This window comes from Helicoverpa armigera, chromosome 9 (genome assembly GCF_030705265.1).
Source record: "Helicoverpa armigera isolate CAAS_96S chromosome 9, ASM3070526v1, whole genome shotgun sequence".
Taxonomy (NCBI): domain Eukaryota; kingdom Metazoa; phylum Arthropoda; class Insecta; order Lepidoptera; family Noctuidae; genus Helicoverpa; species Helicoverpa armigera.
In genome coordinates this window covers 592,320-611,481 of record NC_087128.1, presented here as the reverse complement: position 1 = coordinate 611,481, position 19,162 = coordinate 592,320, and the positions used below count along the sequence as shown (strand labels likewise).

The 19,162-nt window shown below is 38.1% G+C and overlaps 2 protein-coding genes and 1 non-coding gene across 3 annotated transcripts; 2 read left to right on the top strand and 1 right to left on the bottom strand.

Annotated features, from left to right (window-relative positions):
• The first annotated feature begins 155 nt into the window (after positions 1 to 155).
• LOC110374862 (elongator complex protein 2) lies at positions 156 to 12,231 on the top strand. The gene is made up of 12 exons (XM_064036181.1): positions 156 to 405; positions 746 to 1,034; positions 1,182 to 1,391; positions 1,631 to 1,849; positions 2,089 to 2,330; positions 8,640 to 8,787; positions 9,195 to 9,383; positions 9,715 to 9,837; positions 10,442 to 10,607; positions 10,955 to 11,219; positions 11,527 to 11,744; positions 12,084 to 12,231. The coding sequence occupies exons 1-12, from the start codon at positions 280 to 282 to the stop codon at positions 12,205 to 12,207; spliced, it is 2,319 nt and encodes a 772-aa protein (XP_063892251.1). The 5' UTR covers positions 156 to 279; the 3' UTR covers positions 12,208 to 12,231.
• Positions 11,957 to 12,028, top strand: Trnap-agg (transfer RNA proline (anticodon AGG)). Its single transcript has one exon. It is a non-coding gene; the product is annotated as a tRNA-Pro (tRNA).
• A 189-nt stretch (positions 12,232 to 12,420) lies between the features above and the next one.
• On the bottom strand, positions 12,421 to 18,115 carry LOC110374863 (myeloid differentiation primary response protein MyD88). The gene is made up of 6 exons (XM_021332762.3): positions 17,788 to 18,115; positions 16,658 to 16,881; positions 16,151 to 16,335; positions 14,583 to 14,748; positions 14,092 to 14,275; positions 12,421 to 13,760 (listed from the first exon to the last, which is right to left on the bottom strand). Exons 1-6 carry the CDS (start codon positions 17,913 to 17,915, stop codon positions 13,451 to 13,453), a joined length of 1,197 nt encoding a protein of 398 aa, XP_021188437.3. The 5' UTR covers positions 17,916 to 18,115; the 3' UTR covers positions 12,421 to 13,450.
• Between the last annotated feature and the right edge of the window lie 1,047 nt (positions 18,116 to 19,162).

Sequence of the window (19,162 nt, the reverse complement as noted above, 5' to 3'; positions counted from 1 at the left end):
CACTGGTACTATTTTATTTATTGTATCGTTTTTATAATTACAATTTTACATAAACACAAACAAATATGCTATGTAAATTCCAAATATCAACGGAAACAAGACGAAAATTTAATACACTGAAGATGGCCTAACAAAAATAAGTACTGATTGCACATAAAAAACATGAAACGTCAAATTCAAGCAAGTGTCAACCATATGTTTATTATAACCTCAAAACTGGCATTTGAGAGAGTTTAATAGATTTTTTAATGTTTATATTATACAATAAATGATTAAACAATGAAAGTAAGTGTGGAACAAGTTTACACATCCGTGGCGTGTAACCGCACGCCAGAAATTATCGACTGGAATGGACAAGGACTCATTTGTTTTGGTGCTTCCAACTCTGTTGTTGTTCACGATACGGTGAGGTTTTTCAAGATTTATATGTTTTCACAACTTTTGTATTATATGCTCGATCATTTACCAACTCGTTACTCATAAAACTTAATAAACTGGAAGCAATTTTACTAAATATTATAAACGTAAAATTTTGTTATACTTTTTCGCGCAAAAACTACTGAATAGATTTTAAAATTTTAATGTAACTTGGTAGTAATATGATACTTTTATCAGAATAACATATAGGATATTTTTTATCCATGTACTAGAAGTAGTTCCCTCAGGACACTGGTCAAACTGTGGGTTGAAGCTATGATCGAACGAATGTTTACAACGGATTACCTATTAGTCTACTCTATTTCAGAATCTCCGAGGCAAAGACCCTCTAACGGTGCTGAGCCACCATCGCTCCCAAGTGAACACCGTAAAATGGCTCTGCAAACCAGACGGGACCTGTACGGAACTGATCTCTGGTTCTGCTGACAAGACCGCAGCCATATGGAGCTTAGTAGACGGCGTGTGGAAAGTCACGAATAGTCTATCAGGACATACGGATGGGGTTACGTGTATTCATGGTGTCTATAATGACGATACGCTGTTAGTTTATACTGGATCTATTGATTCTACTGTACGAGTTTGGGAGCGGAAAGATGGTAAGGGATCAGATATAGATATGGGCCAAATATGTGAAGTACTTGAAAATGCAGCTTATAGCAATTGAGACATTTAATATATCTAAGTATTATCACGAATGGAACTCTAAAAATTATAATTCCTAATCTAGAAATTACCAATTCCAGATGTGACCGTCCTCAAACAAATAATAAACCTGAACTCCGGTCTCTGCCTGACACTCCACTCGCACATCCTACCAACATCACGCAAGCTCATACTGTTCTGTGCTCTGGATGATCATAAGATACATGTGTATGTTGGTGACGAGTACCACAAGGTACATACATTGGTTGGACATGAGGACTGGGTACGAGGGTTGGATGTTCAGGATGTAGGTAAGTTGAAGAGTGTTTTTTTTTGTGATTCTAAAAAATTATTGAGCCTAAATCAATCCAATTTTCAAAAACCTAAACCATTGTTAAACTTTTAAGGCAAGGAAAGTAATATTTTATTGTACCAAAGTTGTTAAGAAAATTGAGAGGCAGAATATTTCAGACAACAAATATTTTTTGGTGAATTCATTAATATACATGAACTTCATTATTTAAACTGGCAATTTTTTATTATTCCACAGACAACTCAACAATACTGCTGGCATCAGCTTCCCAAGACACATACATCCGTCTATGGCGCATAGAAAAGCATGTACAACAACCAGTCTCCAAAGGCATTAAGGTGGAAGAGAAGCTATTCCTGGCTTACGGAGAGAACTGGTCTGTGAAGTTGGAAGCAGTGCTGGCTGGCCATGAGGGCTGGGTGTATGGGGTGCAGTGGCAGCCTCCAGGAATTGGAGGTAATACAGTTTTTCAGACCCTTAGTATTCATCGCATCCCACTCCTGGATAAAAAGTAGCTTATTCTCCATTTCCCAGGAACAACCCAGATTCATGAAATATCTTCATTGATTAACCCATTTTAGCTTTCAGCAAACTTTGACTTCCACTTTAATATTAGTAACGTATTTAGGTAATATCAAAATTAAAATTCTACATGGTTTTCTGTATACATCTAACATAGTACAATTTTTAACCAGAAACAAACAAAAAGCCGATCTACCGTCTACTGTCATCATCACTTGACAAGACTGTCATCATCTGGGAGCCCGAGTCATCACCAGAGAAGGGGGAGGGTGAAGGCGCCTGGGTGGAACGTGTGAGAGTAGGAGAAGTGGGGGGGAATGGGCTGGGTTTCTACGGAAGCAGGTTTGGACCTGACGGCAAGTCGTTCTTGGGACATGGATACAATGGCTCCTTCCATATTTGGAATCTTTGTAAGGTATGTGTTTTGGCATAGGTCATTAATCCTAAAAAAACATGCTGCACCGTCTCGAAAAATTCGAACTGGAATTTACAACAGTATAACTCGAGAAATAGAAGTAACAAATGCAATATTTTGTACTTTGACGAAAATTGCCGATCTGAACTGCTAATTGATACAAAAAAACACTACAACATGCACAGAATATTAAATCTTACCTCGTTTTAACTGCACACGTGACACATTTATCAAAAGTTTATTTATTTATATCCACAAAAGCAACAATTTCATTTTCATCCCACCATCTTGGAAAGACTAGTTAATTTTGCAGTTTTGTTCTGTAGAGCGGCAAAGTGATTTGAATTTAGAACATGGTTACATGGTATGTAATGCTCCGTTTATGACAATCTTGATAAGACTATTTAAATAAATACCTATTAAACAAATAAACCACTGCTTAAAATAATGATTCAACTAATTAAGTAATTTTTATGATTCAATATTCACCCTCATTTTATTTTTAAACTCAGTTTTTAAATAAACAAGTTTTAATAGCTATTTCGTATTTGATAGTTACATGCGCGCGCCATTTAGTTTGTTTACAATAAGTAATTTCCTTTTTGAGTTTCGATGAAATTATATATATTAAATTCTTGACCGTTATTTGAAGCTTACTAGTTTGAGATAGGCACCTACGTGTTTTCCGCTTTTATCTCCGTCCTTTTCTACCCCATATCTTGCATCTCTCTCGCACATCGACCAGTTTCACTCCCCACCAGGCAGGAGGCGACGAGTGTTCTCGGCGGCCACAGTTCGTCATTGGCGTCTTGTTTTCCGCCCGAGAAGGTTGGTCTAACCAACCGCTGTAGTATTTCGTTGAAAAATAAACTCAGTGCTCTCGCAGAACACAGGTGAGTTTATAATATTTTATACAATTTGTTAACGGTTTTACCGTTCGATATTCGATTTTGCGAAATCAAGTGTTAATATTTTGTACATCTACCCCTTTTTTGTCACGAGTTTCTTCCGTGTACTTTTTTTTTTTTTCAGTAATTTGTTTTCAGAATAAGTGACTTATAAAGCAAATACAGATGCGGTAAATAATAAAGCTACCACAGCCCGTGCACGTGACTATGGAAAAGAAAGCAAGCCCGAAGTTCCTAAGGCACCTGTGGCCCTAGTTCAATCCTGCAAGGCGTTCAACGGTTTGACAAAAAAGAATGGTGTGAGGTGTGGTCCAACCAGCATCTCCTTAGTTCGGACTGATCACTACCGCACTTGAAGAGGGCTGATGGTGTCAAGAAAGCTTTTCGGCCTTGAAAGACTTGGTACGCTCCCCTCGGACTACCAGTAAGTCTGTTAGCCACCCCCCATGGGGGTCGGCTCATTATCACGGCGTGTGATGGTTTTCGGCCTTGAAAGACTTGGTACGCTCCCTTCGGACTGCCAGTAAGTCTGTTAGCCACCCCCCGTAGGGGTCGGCTCATTATCTCGGCGTGTGATGCTTTTCGGCCTTGAAAGACTTGGTACGCTCCGTCTAGGACTGCCAGTAAGTATGTTAGCCACCCCCCGTAGGGGTCGGCTCATTATCTCGGCGTGTGATGCTTTTCGGCCTTGAAAGACTTGGTACGCTCCCTCGGACTGCCAGTAAGTCTGTTAGCCACCCCGTAGGGTCGGCTCATTATCTCGGCGTGTGATGCTTTTCGGCCTTGAAAGACTTGGTACGCTCCGCCTAGGACTGCCAGTAGTATGTTAGCCACCCCGCAGGGTTGGCTCATTTTCACGGACCCGCGCAGGGTACCAATCTTGCATGTTGCGAGACGCAGCATCATTACAAAGTGGGGACCAGTAAGTATACTAGCCACCCCCCACAGGGGTCGTTTCATTATCACGGACCCGCGCAGGGTACCAATCTTGCATTTTGCGAGTCGCAGCATCATTACAAAGCAGGGACCAGTAAGTATACTAGCCACCCCCCGCAGGGGTCGGCTCATTATCACGGACCCTCGCAGGGTACCAATCATGCATGTTGCGGGTCGTACCATCATTGCAATCTACCCTCGCAGGGTGGCTATTTGGATCGACTTTCGAAGAGTCGCCATTATAACCTTCCCTCGAAGGGAAATGGTAATCACACTCACGCTGAATGGCGTGTGACGCAAAACTCTAAAGGCTCCCTTGGGACATCACGAGTAAATTACAATAAGAACCATGTCCAACAGACGAAACAAAGCGTCCAGGACCGCAGGCGGACTTTGATGCGTCCAACAAGGCACGTAAGTTATGACTTTCGAGGCGGGTTGCCTAACATTATATCAAGACCAATGGAAAGAAATGGGAGCTCCGCCTTTCTTGTCAAAAATAATAACTGGGTATCGGATACCATTGGCCAAAAGCCACCTTTGATAGATAATGCCAGATTTGACCAGAGAGTCCAAAGAGATGGATGTCGTCATATCCCAAATGATAAAACAAAAAATTCTATTGATAGCTGCAAATTCTGCCAGCTTTCTTTCCAATATGTTTCTTGTGCCCGAAAGGCGACGGAAAGAACCGTCCAATACTCAATCTCAAGGTTCTCAACAAGTTCATAATTACGGAACCCTTCAGTTTAATAAATGTTTTTCGCGTGCTAAAGTTTCTTCAGAAAGACGAATGACTGTGCAAGTGGATCTCGCCCAGGCTTACTTCTACCTTCCGTTAGCCGAAGGTCACAGACATGTTCTTCGACTAGTATACAGAAGAAGACTGCTTCAGATTACGTGCCTACCATTTGGCTTAAGCACGGCACCCAAGACCTTCGCCACAGTGACCAATTGGGTGGCTCAAACTTTGAAAACTCAAGGGTTACTTATAATTGTGTACCTTGATTTTCTGGTGGCTCACCAAGATATATTCGCCTACTTTGGGATCATTTGCACCACGTTTTGGATGGCAAGTGAATAAATCGCAAGCATTATCAACAAGATAATGACAAAACGCACTACGTGACAAACAGCACGACAAACTTAGAAGACCTGCATAGCTTGATAGGACTTTTAAACTTCGCAAGTTTTTGTTGTCCCATACGGCAGACTGCATTACCGGGCTCTCCTCATTTTCCTCAATGCAGTGTTGAACAGCAATCTATACCTACCCTATTCATGGAACCGTGAGCCAAACGGTGAACAAACCATAAAAAGGGTTCTTATAAGTCACGATTGAAGTAATGATCATATTTTATAAAAATAACTACGAAAGTAATATACTGACAACATTAGAAATTATATTTTAGAACGATGTCTAATCTTGCAATGCAATCTTTTCAAACTTATTTGAAATCAAATATAATAAATGCCGTAAATTGTTTTCTTAATTTTAATTAAATATGTAGTAAATCGTTTACATGTAAAAGGAACCTAGAAGTCTTGACTGTCATACATAGAACCCTACTTAATTGAAAACCACAGATACTAAGAACATTTTACATAAAAATGTGACGTTTTTGTCATCGGTCGGGTTATACCCACCATTTTGAAAAGTGTCATTCTTTGGTTACATTGTGGGCTCACGGCTCGGTGAATGGAGTATAGCAATGTTGAACCTACCAGCAGATGCCTTAGCAGATCTAAAGTGGTGGCTGGTCAGCTGCCACCAAACCTTGGATATTCATTCGCCACTTCCCTGTCACCTTATAACCACGGACGCCTCCGATGTAGGATGGGGGCACAACTGAACGGAACGCCCGTAATGGGTTCATGGAACAAGAGAGAAAAAGGCTTTCACTGCGATCTGAAAGAGATGCTTGCAGTATTAACTGGATAATCACGGCGAGTTGCTAAGGAGATCAACAGCCATTTTTCAATGCAAAAATGGGACTGTAGTGTCATATTTAAGAAATCAAGGTGGCACCCGATCAAGGAGCCTACCGAACTTGACGTACAAAGTATTCAGTTATCTCGAGCTGTATCAAATCTATCACGTCGTGAATCATATACCAGCCCTATTCAACAGTCATGCAGACCATCTCTCCCGACACAAACCTCCACCGGAGGGGCATCTTGTATCAGCAGTGGACCTATTTGCCTCGAAGCGAGCCCAGGGATACATAGTTGTGTACTACGTGCCCTAGATCTGAAGGACCCGAAAGCGGGGTTCCACGATGCCCTTTTCTCAAGTTTGGACTTACCCGCTAGCATGGGTATTACCGCCACCTTACCTTATACCGTAGGTCCTCAGTCATCTCAATTCAGGAACGGGAGTTAATCTCATAGTAGTTCCTTCGGTGGCACCAGGTATTTTGGCGAGCAGATTTGAAGTCCCGATCATTAGCAGTACCCTACACACCGATGAACCTCGAGCAGAAACCGATAGACACAGCAACGGGGATACCCCTGCCAAGGTCAAGGAAATGGGGAGGGGAGGGACAAGGAGTCTCTCCGACTGAAGTCTTCTTCAATCCACACGCAAGACTTATCAATCAGCTTGGAGTCGATGGTTAAATTGGGGCGAAAAGTATGAAATTGGATCCTATGAATCCTTGAATCCCTATTTGGACCTATACTTACCCAATTTTTTGCGGACTTACACATAGTAAATAAACTAGCATACAATACTATTTTATTACACAAGTCAGTTATAGCTACACTATGCAATGCAGAAACCACTGGAGAGCTAGGTTCACACGTTCTAGTCGGACACATTTTAAAATCAATAGCGCTGAGCAAACCTGTTCCCGGGAAGCCGTCCATCTGGAATATTGACCAATTGGTAACCTACTTAAGTGCAGTAAACGTAGACAAGAATAATCCTTTGCAACTTCCAGGCACACTGCTGCTCTTTCTTTGCTAGCTTGTTTCGGAAAGGCGAGTCCGTGATCTTTCCTTGCTTGCAATAGACCCAGAACATTTCAAAAACAACAAAGATAATTTAATCTTATGGCCAGTCTTTGGCTCTAAGACCGACAGTTCTAGTCATGGGCAGTCGGGTTGTTGTTTGATGGATAATCAGGAAAATATAAATCTAAGTCCAGTGTATTGGGTCAGAAAGACTAAAGCCTTGTTAGAAGATAGACGGACATCGGCTAATTCCTTAAATTTATTTATATCCGTTAGAGGCCAACCAAAGGCAGGCACCCGAACGATGATTGCGGATTATATTATTTGGATTAAGACATTGTTAAAAGAGGCAGGAATAACTACAACCCCAGGAAGCTTCCACTCGGCGGTAGCGTCAAAATCTGTGTTGACAATATACCTTTGGACGATATATTAGCCAAGGGTAATTGGCGATCAGGCAATACATTTGCCCATTTTTACAGAAGAGAAAGATACCCACTAAATAGAAGTAGCAAGTTATCTCGATTATTTAATTAATCCAGCTGATTAATGTCTATATTTTTGTTACTATTGTTATTAAGAAGTATCGCAATATTTTTGTTAATTACTATTAGAAAATGAAATCAATTTTGCTTTTGTTCTTGCATCTCTCTTTTAATTTTATTACTCATCCTCCGAGCCCCTTTCCCAACTATGTTGGGGTCGGCTTCCAGTCTAGCAGGATGTAGCTGAGTACCAGTACCAGTTAACTTTTATTACATTAGTATTCCAGGACGCAATACACATACTTACTGATGTGATTACTCGTGTACCTAAGTACCTATTTACATACACAATTTCATTGTGCTTTTGCTCACATTGGCGTCCACTTCCACCAGGCGATAACAAACACGTCTCAAACTAGTAAGCTTCAAATAACGGTCAAGAATTTAATAGCAGCGTTTTACCTGAAATAAAACGCATATTAAATACTTACCTTATTTGAAGCTTACACTTGAATTTCTGCCTGGTGTTTTCGACTCAATGACGAACTGTGGCCGCCGAGAACACTCGTCGCCTCCTGCCTGGTGGGGAGTGAAACTGGTCGATGTGCGAGAGAGATGCAAGATATGGGGTAGAAAAGGACGGAGATAAAAGCGGAAAACACGTAGGTGCCTATCTCAAACTAGTAAGCTTCAAATAAGGTAAGTATTTAATATGCGTTTTATTTCAGGTAAAACGCTGCTATTTTTTTATTTTTAGATATTGTTAATAGTTATAATCTTTTTAAGTTGCCATGCGCGCACCATTTTCTTTTTTTTGCATTTAGTAATTTCCTCGATGAGGTGGGATGAAGAGTTACGTGTTGCACGTTGATTCCCTCTCTATCGCTCAGTATTTTAATTTTTAAAACACAATTTTAGAATCCTTCGCTCCCTCGCTCATCAAAATTGAGCGGTTAAAAAGCAACATATAAATATTAAAAGTTTTAATAAATGCCAAGTTTATAATGTTAAATCTTAATATTCAGGAAACAGGTCAATGGAAGCCAGCAGTGGTATGCGGAGGCCACTTCAGCGCGGTGGAGGACGTGAGGTGGGAGCGTGAGGGACGGTACCTCATGAGCCTCTCCGCTGACCAGACCACCAGGGTGCATGCGCCTTGGAATACAGAACATGGTGAGTACACAAACCTTTCTGAGGTCGGCAAGATGGCACGCATTGAAAAGTATTGTCTACGGTCAAACTGTTATCGCCATTGGTGCATTGAAATAAAGTCCAAAATCAATTTAAACACCTACGAAAATTTGTTGGTTTGAACGTGTTTATCTCAGGAACTATTAGTAAGATTTGAAAAAATCTTTCACTCCCCTTCAAATAGTCCACTCATTGAGAAAATTCCCACTGGACGCAGGTGAATCTGCTGAAGGGAGCAATTATATACCTCAATCTTCCTTATACATTATTTCTATCCGTTGGTGCAAATAGCCTAGGAAACCCAGTAGTTTTTTTTTATTTCTCATGAACAGACGTTTGTATTGTAATATTTATTGATACACTTCTCATATGACTTTGTCCATCCCCAGGTACGGAATGGCACGAGATAGCCCGGCCACAAGTCCACGGCTACGACTTATCCTCCCTCGCGCTTATAAACAGCACGAGTTTCGCTTCAGCCGCCGAAGAGAAGGTGATACGAGTGTTCACGGCGCCGCACAACTTTGTCAATAACTTCAAGAATATTACTGGAATGGTTATAGAGGGCGCTAAAGGAGGTGAGTGGGTTTTGGTACTTTGGAAAAAAATTGGTTCTGTTTGATCTACACATCTTCAAACTTTTTTGGAGGAATGTTAATATTCATGCAATGTTGGACATGTAAATAACATAACTGCCTCAGTTTGTAGTATTTTAAAGTAAATATTGCACTGAATCAATCTAACTGTTTTTTATTAGTTATGCCATTGTAGCATCCTATAATTATAATGTTATTTATTTATTTAACCATTTATGTATAAAAAAATATTTTAAACAGTAAATACATGAAGAAGAACTTAATATCATAATATAGTGTATCACTACATATTTTTGTATGTGAAATATTTCAGGACCGGAAGGTGCAGCGGTACCTTCCTTAGGCCTATCGAACAAGGCGGTGTTCATAGGAGACGAGGACCAACAGGACGCTGATGATGATAACGACGGCTTCTTCACGCCTGTTGATATGACTGGTGAGAACATCCATTTGAAAGCTACTGTCTTTAAAAAAAAAAACTTCATGACAGATGGCATTCTATGATAAATAACAAAGACTATAAAACCACTTGACTGCGCATACAGTGCCCCGACGCTCGCCAAAAGTTAGTGATTTTGCGCGTACTATAAGGCTACGATCAGTACGATCCTTTAGTAGCGACCGTGAACTAACCAATAGTAGCCGCGGATTATGCCGCGTCCCCCCGCCCGCAGTGGTGAGTCGTGTTCTCAGAAGAAATTGGCGAGTGCGCTCTCTAGTGGTTATTTACTTTATGATAAATAATGATGTTGTTTCAATGTTAAAATGTGCAAAGACTATATTGGAAAAAAATGAACCTGAAGCGAACCGCTACTTATCGCATCTGGATAAATATTAGCCTTTGTCTTTTCTTCGGCTCTGAATCTCTGACTTTCAGGCTATCTATCTGAGTACAGAATTTCATTGAAATTCAGGGCGCGAAACCGCGATAGACACAGTTTAGTAGTTAAGATCTCTATCTGCGAGAAATCTATCCTTTCCGTATTTTCGAAGATCGATAACATTTTAAGAAGTTACAAAAAGCCAATATTGTATTCCAGAGCCCCCAACAGAAGAGACACTAATGCAGAACACACTATGGCCAGAAGTGCAGAAGCTGTATGGTCACGGGTATGAGGTGTTTGCGCTGGCCGCCAGCGCTGACGGTACCCTGCTCGCCTCCGCATGCAAGGCCACCAGCGCGGAGCATGCGGCTGTTATTATATGGTAAGAGTCTATATTGTAAGGAAATACATGTACAGAACACGTACGTTAAACTGTAGGTCCGGCTGTCATTAAACATCCATGGCAGGCGTTACGGGTAGTCAGAAGCCAATAAGTCTGACACCAGTCTAACCAAGGGGTATTGGGTTGCCGGGGTAACTAGGTTGAGGAGGGCAGTCGCTCCTTGTAAAGCACTGGTATTCAGCTACATCTGGTTAGACTGGAAGCCAACATACATAGTTGAGAAAAAAGGCTCGGAGGATGACATATACTGTTCTTATATAATTCCCAGAACATAAGTTTTACCAACTACATAACTTCTTATAAAAATATCAATTACATTATTACAGGGACACATCAAACTGGCAACAAATCCAAAAGCTAGTATCCCACCAACTGACAGTAACCCAACTAGCATTTTCGCCGAACAGTCAACAACTACTCACAGTATCCCGCGATAGACGCTGGACCTTATACCAGAGGCAACAGGGTTCAAACTCGTTTGATATGGTCGCGAGCACGGACAAGACGAACGGCGTACATACGAGGATAATCTGGTGCTGTGCGTGGACGCGGGATAGTAAGGCTTTCGGAACTGGATCTAGAGATGGGAAGGTGAGATTTTGGAGCTATATGTTACAAATATATAAAATTATTTTGAAAAAAAATGCTGCTAAAGTGAAAATTATTCTCGTGACTTACTTTAAGCATTTGAGTATACAGGGTACCCACTTTTTCCTAAACAAATAAGAGTAAATATATTAAAAATCGCGGTATTTACAGCTAGTTTAAATATTTAATTGACATCACAATGTCGCAATCCTATTGCAAATGATAGTGCTATTTGATACTACCAAAATATCAATCACTCAAACAAAAAAAAAATTAAAATTAACACTAAACTTTATTTCACCATATCCAGGTCTGCGTCTGGTCAGAAAATGGACCGTCGAACTCATCTCTAGGCGACTACGGCCTCCTAGGCAAAGCACTAGAGGTGAACATTTCCGTCACGGCACTAGCATTTGCGCCATACAATGGAGACGGTTTAGTACTGGCCATTGGATTGGAAACCGGAATAATCCGGATATACCACTTCGGAGTTGAAGGTTGGAGTCTACTAAAGGAGTTGGATAATAGGTATGTGTATCAGGTTGATCTTATTTGCTAAATATATTTATTTTAGTTACAAGTTTCTAGTGTATCTCGCCTGTACATGCTAAGAACTTTAAGCCTTTCTTTGATGAAGAAATTTTGTGGAGATTCCATTTTTTTTTACACGTTTCTGAAATAATGTGATGTGACGTTAAGTATGGGTAAACCAACTCACTATTTCGAGCAATACTACAAGCGGCTCGTTGGTCTAGGGGTATGATTTTCGCTTAGGGTGCGAGAGGTCCCGGGTTCAAATCCCGGACGAGCCCAAACCTTTTTGCATGTTTTATGTTTTGTTTATATTTTTTGTATGTTTTATTTCAGCGCTGCCCACCATCTGGCTGTAAAAAAACTTACTTTCAAGCCTACTGAGGATAATAAAATAATGTTGGCAAGTTGTGGAAACGACCATCTTGTACGAATATACAATGTTATTATTAATTCGTAATAAATATACTATATTTATGTTTTATATGTAGTCTTTATTTATTTTATACCAATTTCAGATTTACTTGCTAAAATATAATTAATTCGCAGTTACTTCTACTTACATGAATAGGGGAAATTCGTGTAAAATATTGTGTACCAAAATGAAATACCACTGTAACTTATCATAATATATTTACAGTTTACAGAGAATTTGAAAGTAAACAGTTATCACTAAAAATAGTAAAATTGACAAAAAGGTCAACACGTGTATATTCAATAATCATTATTTCATTTCATAAGTTTATAAAAATCACAACTTTTAAATGGAAGAAGTTTACAAAATACGTTTTTGGGCTTACAATGTTTCCAAAAATATGTTGTCTTTTTACAATTTTATCGCCTATAATAACTATAATACATTGTTTAGGTTCCTTTTCTGTTTTTTATACGTACTTATATTTTAGTGTGTGAATTTTTTTTTCCAAAGACCTATTCCAAATTCAACAAATATCACAATTTTGAAAGAATTATGTATATAAACTCTAACGGACAAGCAATCGTAACAATAACATATGAATTATCATAATAATTCAATTATATTTAAGGACTAATTAAACCTCGTACAAGGTACGACTCTCTGACTTATAACTATTTATCGTAATAAATTTTCGAAAAATAAACTTTCTTATAATAACAATTTGTATTATAAAAAGTTTTGTTTAGTATACTAAATGTCTCCTTATTCGTATAGATTATACATCTCTTATGATATTATAATTATACGTCTAGGCACTTTTAAAGCAAAAAGCGATTGAGTAATATGAGAAGTTTGCGAACAAATTGATTATTAATGACTTCTATCATATTTTTTATCACTGACAGTCTATCTTAACTTTAAGCGATGACCAAGGCTCTCAATTTTAAATTTCTTAGGATATAAATTCTGATGAATATTAAATTTTATTCCTAGCAGATTACCTGTAAGGGTGCCACTTGAAGATATGTACTATAGAATTTTGTGAAGTGCGTGATTACAATGTTACATATACAAGCTATAAAGTAATAAGTAAAGTTACATTTGCCAATTCAATCAAGCTTATTGTGCGTCCATTTTCACCACGGCTACCTTTCGCTTTTAATTTTTTACCGTTTTTTGTCATTGCATTCCAGCATTTTTGAAGCATAGAATAAATTACAATATTCTATTCTTAAAATGTGAAGCTGACGCAGTATTTCAAGTTTAAGCATTTACCAAGCTTTGTTTATGTGGCAACCATTATTGCTTCTTCTGTCTTCGATATTTTCAAATGTTTGAGGAACCAGTTTATTATTTTGGGTTTTTTCTTCTTTTTGACACTGGAGACACTCTTCTGACTGACACTGCTTAGAGAGTTGCAGTCGGCTGTGAGAGTGTGTACGTTGAGGGAATCTAGTTCGTTCATAGAGATGCTTTTGCTGGCAGATGGTAAGAACAGGTGGTTGTCATCGAGGTATTCGTTGCAAGTCTTGCTTGAGGGCAGCTCCACGATTTTGATTTGAGGCATTGAGGTTGCTATTGTGTTGCCATTCATTCTGGAAATAAGAAAGATTAATGTTAAAGTAAATGGCAAGATCATGGATGTTTCTTTAAAGGGTAAATAGACCGCACTTCGCCTTCGGTTGTCCAAGCACTGCATATAAAGACACGTAAGATAGAACCGGCTCTAACCATAACAATTTTTTTTTTTATTTTTTTTTTTGTGAAACAGCAACATTCACCCATATCCCGAAGGACTTACATCCCGCACACGAATACACAGTAACCTATCTCTTACCAGGATACGTATCTCCATGCTTCCATTTCCAAATAACATCTCAACATACACTCACACACTCTTACACCCATTTATAAGTCCAGTAATACCTGTTAGCGATCCTGGGCGTGGGTGCAGCTCTAGCCAGCTCGAGCGACTGGCGCAGTTTGAGCCAGAAGTCGTACAGCGCGCGGTCCTCCAGCTCGTTGTAGTACAGCTTGTGGTAGAACGCCAGGTGCGAGGGCAGCTGGCACTCGCGGTACATTATGGGGATTATTTTGTGGTGACTTGATTCTGGAATGGGGAATTTAAGTTTTAAATAGTGAGTATTTTATTACTTTTGTTGAAGGATTTGTGAAAATTGGCACTAGGTCTTGTAGCAAAACTACCTACTACAAAATTTAAAAAGGCATTCCTTTACTGTGACACATCCTTAAAAATCATTATGTATATTTTGATCCTTAAATAATCAACAATAGGTATCTAAAACTAGGATTTCAAATGAGTATATACATAATATTTTTAATAGATTTTGCAGACGTCTCAATAAAATTATACATATTTGTAAATATATTTTACTCAGATAAATGATGGCACTTACCAATGCTGACAGCCTGAGCGTAATCCCTATAGAACGTGTTGGCCTGGCTGCTGAGGAACTCGGGCGAGCACACGAGTATGATGCGCTTGCACCGCTCCGAGATCAGCTGCGCGACCGGCGCGTACGGCGTCATGTGGCCTGCTTGCAGTCTGTCTTCCGTACATAGCTGCAGAAAGAGGTATAAAAGTTAAAACTAGTATATTACCATATTTGTGGTATATGGTTGTAGAGGCGTCAGTATATTAGGGGTCTGGTAGGAGCTACGCAATTGTTCAAAATACAAACGACAAAAGAATGAACATGGATTGAGTTATAATAGCTAGAAAACTCCGTCACACACTTCCAGCTTTAGCGGGCGGGATAGATATTATGGTTTTGTCGACTTCCTGACCGAAAATAAAACCTATGGTAAGAGATTATCACCGCACCGCCCAAAGATTTTATATGTATTTTAAAGCACGATTGCTTTTGATGATTAATTTATGTTTACCGTCCAAGGTGTATCGCGCTTATCACAAACAACAAAACTTTGTACCGAAAATGATTGTACACAACAGTAAGTACTGCGCCTTATAAAATTTAATTGATTTCCGGTGTTAAATATTGTAATACGATTTTAATAATAATAATCAGATTGATCGAAGTAAGCTGATACGATTTGTATATCTACATTACACATATGTTCAAAAATCTAGTCTTATTTACATCTAATAGGTGAATTAATTTGCACATTTCCTTATCGACAAATATCTTCGTTCACAAAGTTGTTAGGCTTTGTTGCTAAGCTCATTCGAATTAATCCTCTCATTCTAATAACAAAACAACATAAGTCTTGAAACAGATTTATTATTTACCTCTTGCTATTATCGCTAATCGCATTAAGGTTCTTCTTATCGATATAGATAACGTCCCTATAAGATACGTAACTCCCTTCCGTGTAGCAAAAACTAAATCGATCTAGATTCAGTTTTAAATATCGGTTAATCTGACTCGTGTTAGATAGTAAAACTGACTTTTGTACTTATAATACTCCTAATTGATTGATGAAAGCGAGATTTTCCTGAATAGATATTATTTAAAAACCGCCAAAAAGTCTTTTGCAATGCGTTTCAATTTAGTCATGTCCTTTGCCTCGTCTATTTAATCTTTCCGATGTTATACCTAATATCGGCTATCGGATTTACGATAAGGTTTAAAATGTATAAAAATAAATTAATCTTTGACTTATTACTACCTAATATAAGTTCGTTTAAATCAGTGCTAAGTAATTTATGCTTTCATCAAAAATGTTATCTATTGTAATTCTTTGAAATGAGCATTAACAATTGACAGCTGTGTGCAAAAGTATTTTGACGTTTATTAAAATCAAAAGTTTTCCTTCACTTTTATACCGGAAAATACTTTTTATGCACAAACACAAAATTTTAAAAACATTTGTGAATATCATTACAATAGCAAAGACTCAAAAAGAGTCCCTCAGTTAGAAACATGACTTTATTAATTTTCCATTCCAGTTTATTTTAAATGTTATTGCAGTTTTTACCTCAAAATATTATTTGTCAAAATACCTGGAAGCCTGCAGCAGTCATTCTATTGATCAGCTCGTCAACAAAGTGTTTGTCCTCCTTGGCGTACAAGATAAATGCATCATAATGCTGCTCGTAGCCCGGTGCATCATCATACGTGATGGCGCTGAACACTTTCTGATCATCGTTGTTATTGTTGTTTATTGCTATTTGATTTTGCCTATTCACTGTAACAAGATAAGGTCTTGTCAAGAAACATTGTTACATAACACACACTATTTACATTCATAGTAGCCAGGAACTAGGACAGTTAGGTACTTATTTTGCCTTTTTTTCTAAACAATATTTCTACTTAGAATATAGCGAAGAATCTCACAAACACTATTAACACTGAAAATAATACTTAAAAATGTTCAAGAAGAATGTCTAGAAAGGTAACCTTAATAATCGGTTCTATGAGTCATATTGCAAGCTGACCTTAATTGGGTATTAAATCTGGGTGTCTGTCTGATATGACTACAGATAGCTAGATAGCTTGTTACAACTTACCTATAATTTCTCTCCTCTTAATGGATTCCTTGAGATCATCGCACAGATCGTCGTACACATCGTAACGATCCAAGAGCTCCAAGTAGCTCAGTAACTGACCAACGGTAGCTGTGTGGTCTTTCTGCCAGATTTGTAAGATTTCTGTAGTCTTCTGTGGTTGGAGTTTTATATATTCTGCCTTTTCTGCTGACACATTGACCAGGTATGCTAAGCCACGCCAGTCCCTGGGTTAATAAATTATAGTTACTTTCTAAAGTTACCCTGCTATGTACTGATATTTTGGATAAGCCAATTTGTGTTGAAAATTGAACTGTGTCAGTAAATAAACTATTTAGAACTTTGAACCACTCTCTAGCCCATGAAGTAACTATTGTTATCTAATTTATGCAGTGAGAACTGTTGAACTTTTTGTGACAAATAGGTAGACAACATTAAATATTGAGAATATTGAAACCTAATTTGAAATTATTGTAACAATCAATTTCAGAATGCTTACATTGACATAAAAGATAACTGTAACTTGATCATCTATTATTTGTCTTTAATTGGAAACAAAATAACTGTACTTATTTCTTGTAATAAAACCATAGTATTCTATGGGATATGTTAGAGCAACAAAACAGTTTGTCATAATTGTCTGTAATTGATGGCATGAAACTGTACAAACAAGTTGGCTCCCTGTTTACACCAACTATGCAATGTACCATACATAGCTATGTATTACAGTTGATAGGTCAGTGAGCCACTTATCACTTCAGTTTTCACCTTTATCACTACTCATTACCATATCATACTTTTTACAAACAACACAAATATTGTGTTTTAAGAAAACAGATGGTAATGTGATAACAAAGTTGTTACCTAATTACAATCTTGCTATGTAAACAGACATGTTGACAAGAAAAACTTGTTCCTCAGCTTTGGCTGTGAGACACAATAAATGGATATACACCTAACTTTTATCATTTTCAATATGTATTACCTAAGTTAAAAATAGAGCTCTTGCATTTTGATTACTCATATGCATACAAAAAATAACTTATGAACAAGTGGTTGGCGTCTTGTCTTTATTTTAATTGGTAAAACGTTCACTGATTACAACTACATTAAGAAAACAACAATATAATTACCTGGGCAGCTTCACGGGTCCATCGTTTGGGATAATTTTAGGGGTATCCAACAGGCATGATAACAATTCCCTAGTTTTCGATGGAAGGCATGACAATGGCAAAGACTTTATATCAGTATCGTCCCCCATTTTGAAGCAAATTCGTTAATTACACACACATATCTTCTTGATACTGCACTTTAAATCGACACAATGTAATATTTAGTCCAGTTTCCTCAATGAAGAAACAAATAGGCAGACAAATCAAAAAATTACAAAACAGATCACGGACTAACTTGCTCAAGAAGTAAGAACAGATTAAAAATATTTTGTTAAAATAGATTGACAGTCTTTTTCCTTAGGTTGGCCAAATTTGTACCGACAAAACTCTTGTCTACACGAAACGAAATATTTAAGTAGTGCTGTGATTCTCGAATTTATGTGATTCAAAAACACACAAAAACGAGACTTTTAACTAATAATAATACAAATTTATACGTTTACCTAGACGACTTGTAAAGAAAAGATCTTGAAATTCGAATATATTGAGACTGGTTAACTCTTGCCCAGTGTAGGTATCCCATGGTCAAATTTGTCCTTATTGACCTATACCATGACCTCATGAAAAGATGCGGTCTACTTACAAGTAACCCTGTATGTAGAAACCATCAATAGAGTATGAGACGAAATGGCAGACCAATGGTAAAACAATGAAAGGACAATGCTCAAAAAAAACCCAAGCCCGGCGCAAACGAAAAGTAACTCAAATTATAGGTAATAATAAGTAATGAAATACTGCATAGGAGGCATCATCGAAATTAATGGCTAAATGTATGAAATTGCTATTTGATTTTTTAAAGGGGTAACATGAGCAGCTGGGGCTTATAGTTTAATTAAAGTGCTATCTGAAACAACAAACAAGTAATATGACAAGTAATAAGCTTCTCCAAAAAGATAAATCAATACCGAAGTACAGGCTGCAGCGCCCACGTCATCGCGTCATGAGCGTTTTACATTACTTAGGGTGGGCTAGACATGAGGAACAGTTCGCGCATCCCGCAACATTTTTGGATCTCGTCGTGTTAGAAATAAAGAATCGATGACTTTTAAGCGTTATTATTAAAATGAAAAGTACATTCATATCCTGTTTTAGGTCTGTCATCCTATTATCTTGTAAAAGTAGGTAGAATAGTGGAGACCACACCTGTACACCACAACTGTATCTGTTTGCTGCTCCTTTTACTAATACATTATGTTACCTCTAAAATCTTGAGTAGCAATGTACCGCAGATGTTAAAATTCGAATAGCAATTTCACACATATAGCCACTGATTTCGATAATGCCCCCTATGTAATATTTAATTACTTATTTTTACCTATATTTTGAGTTACATTTC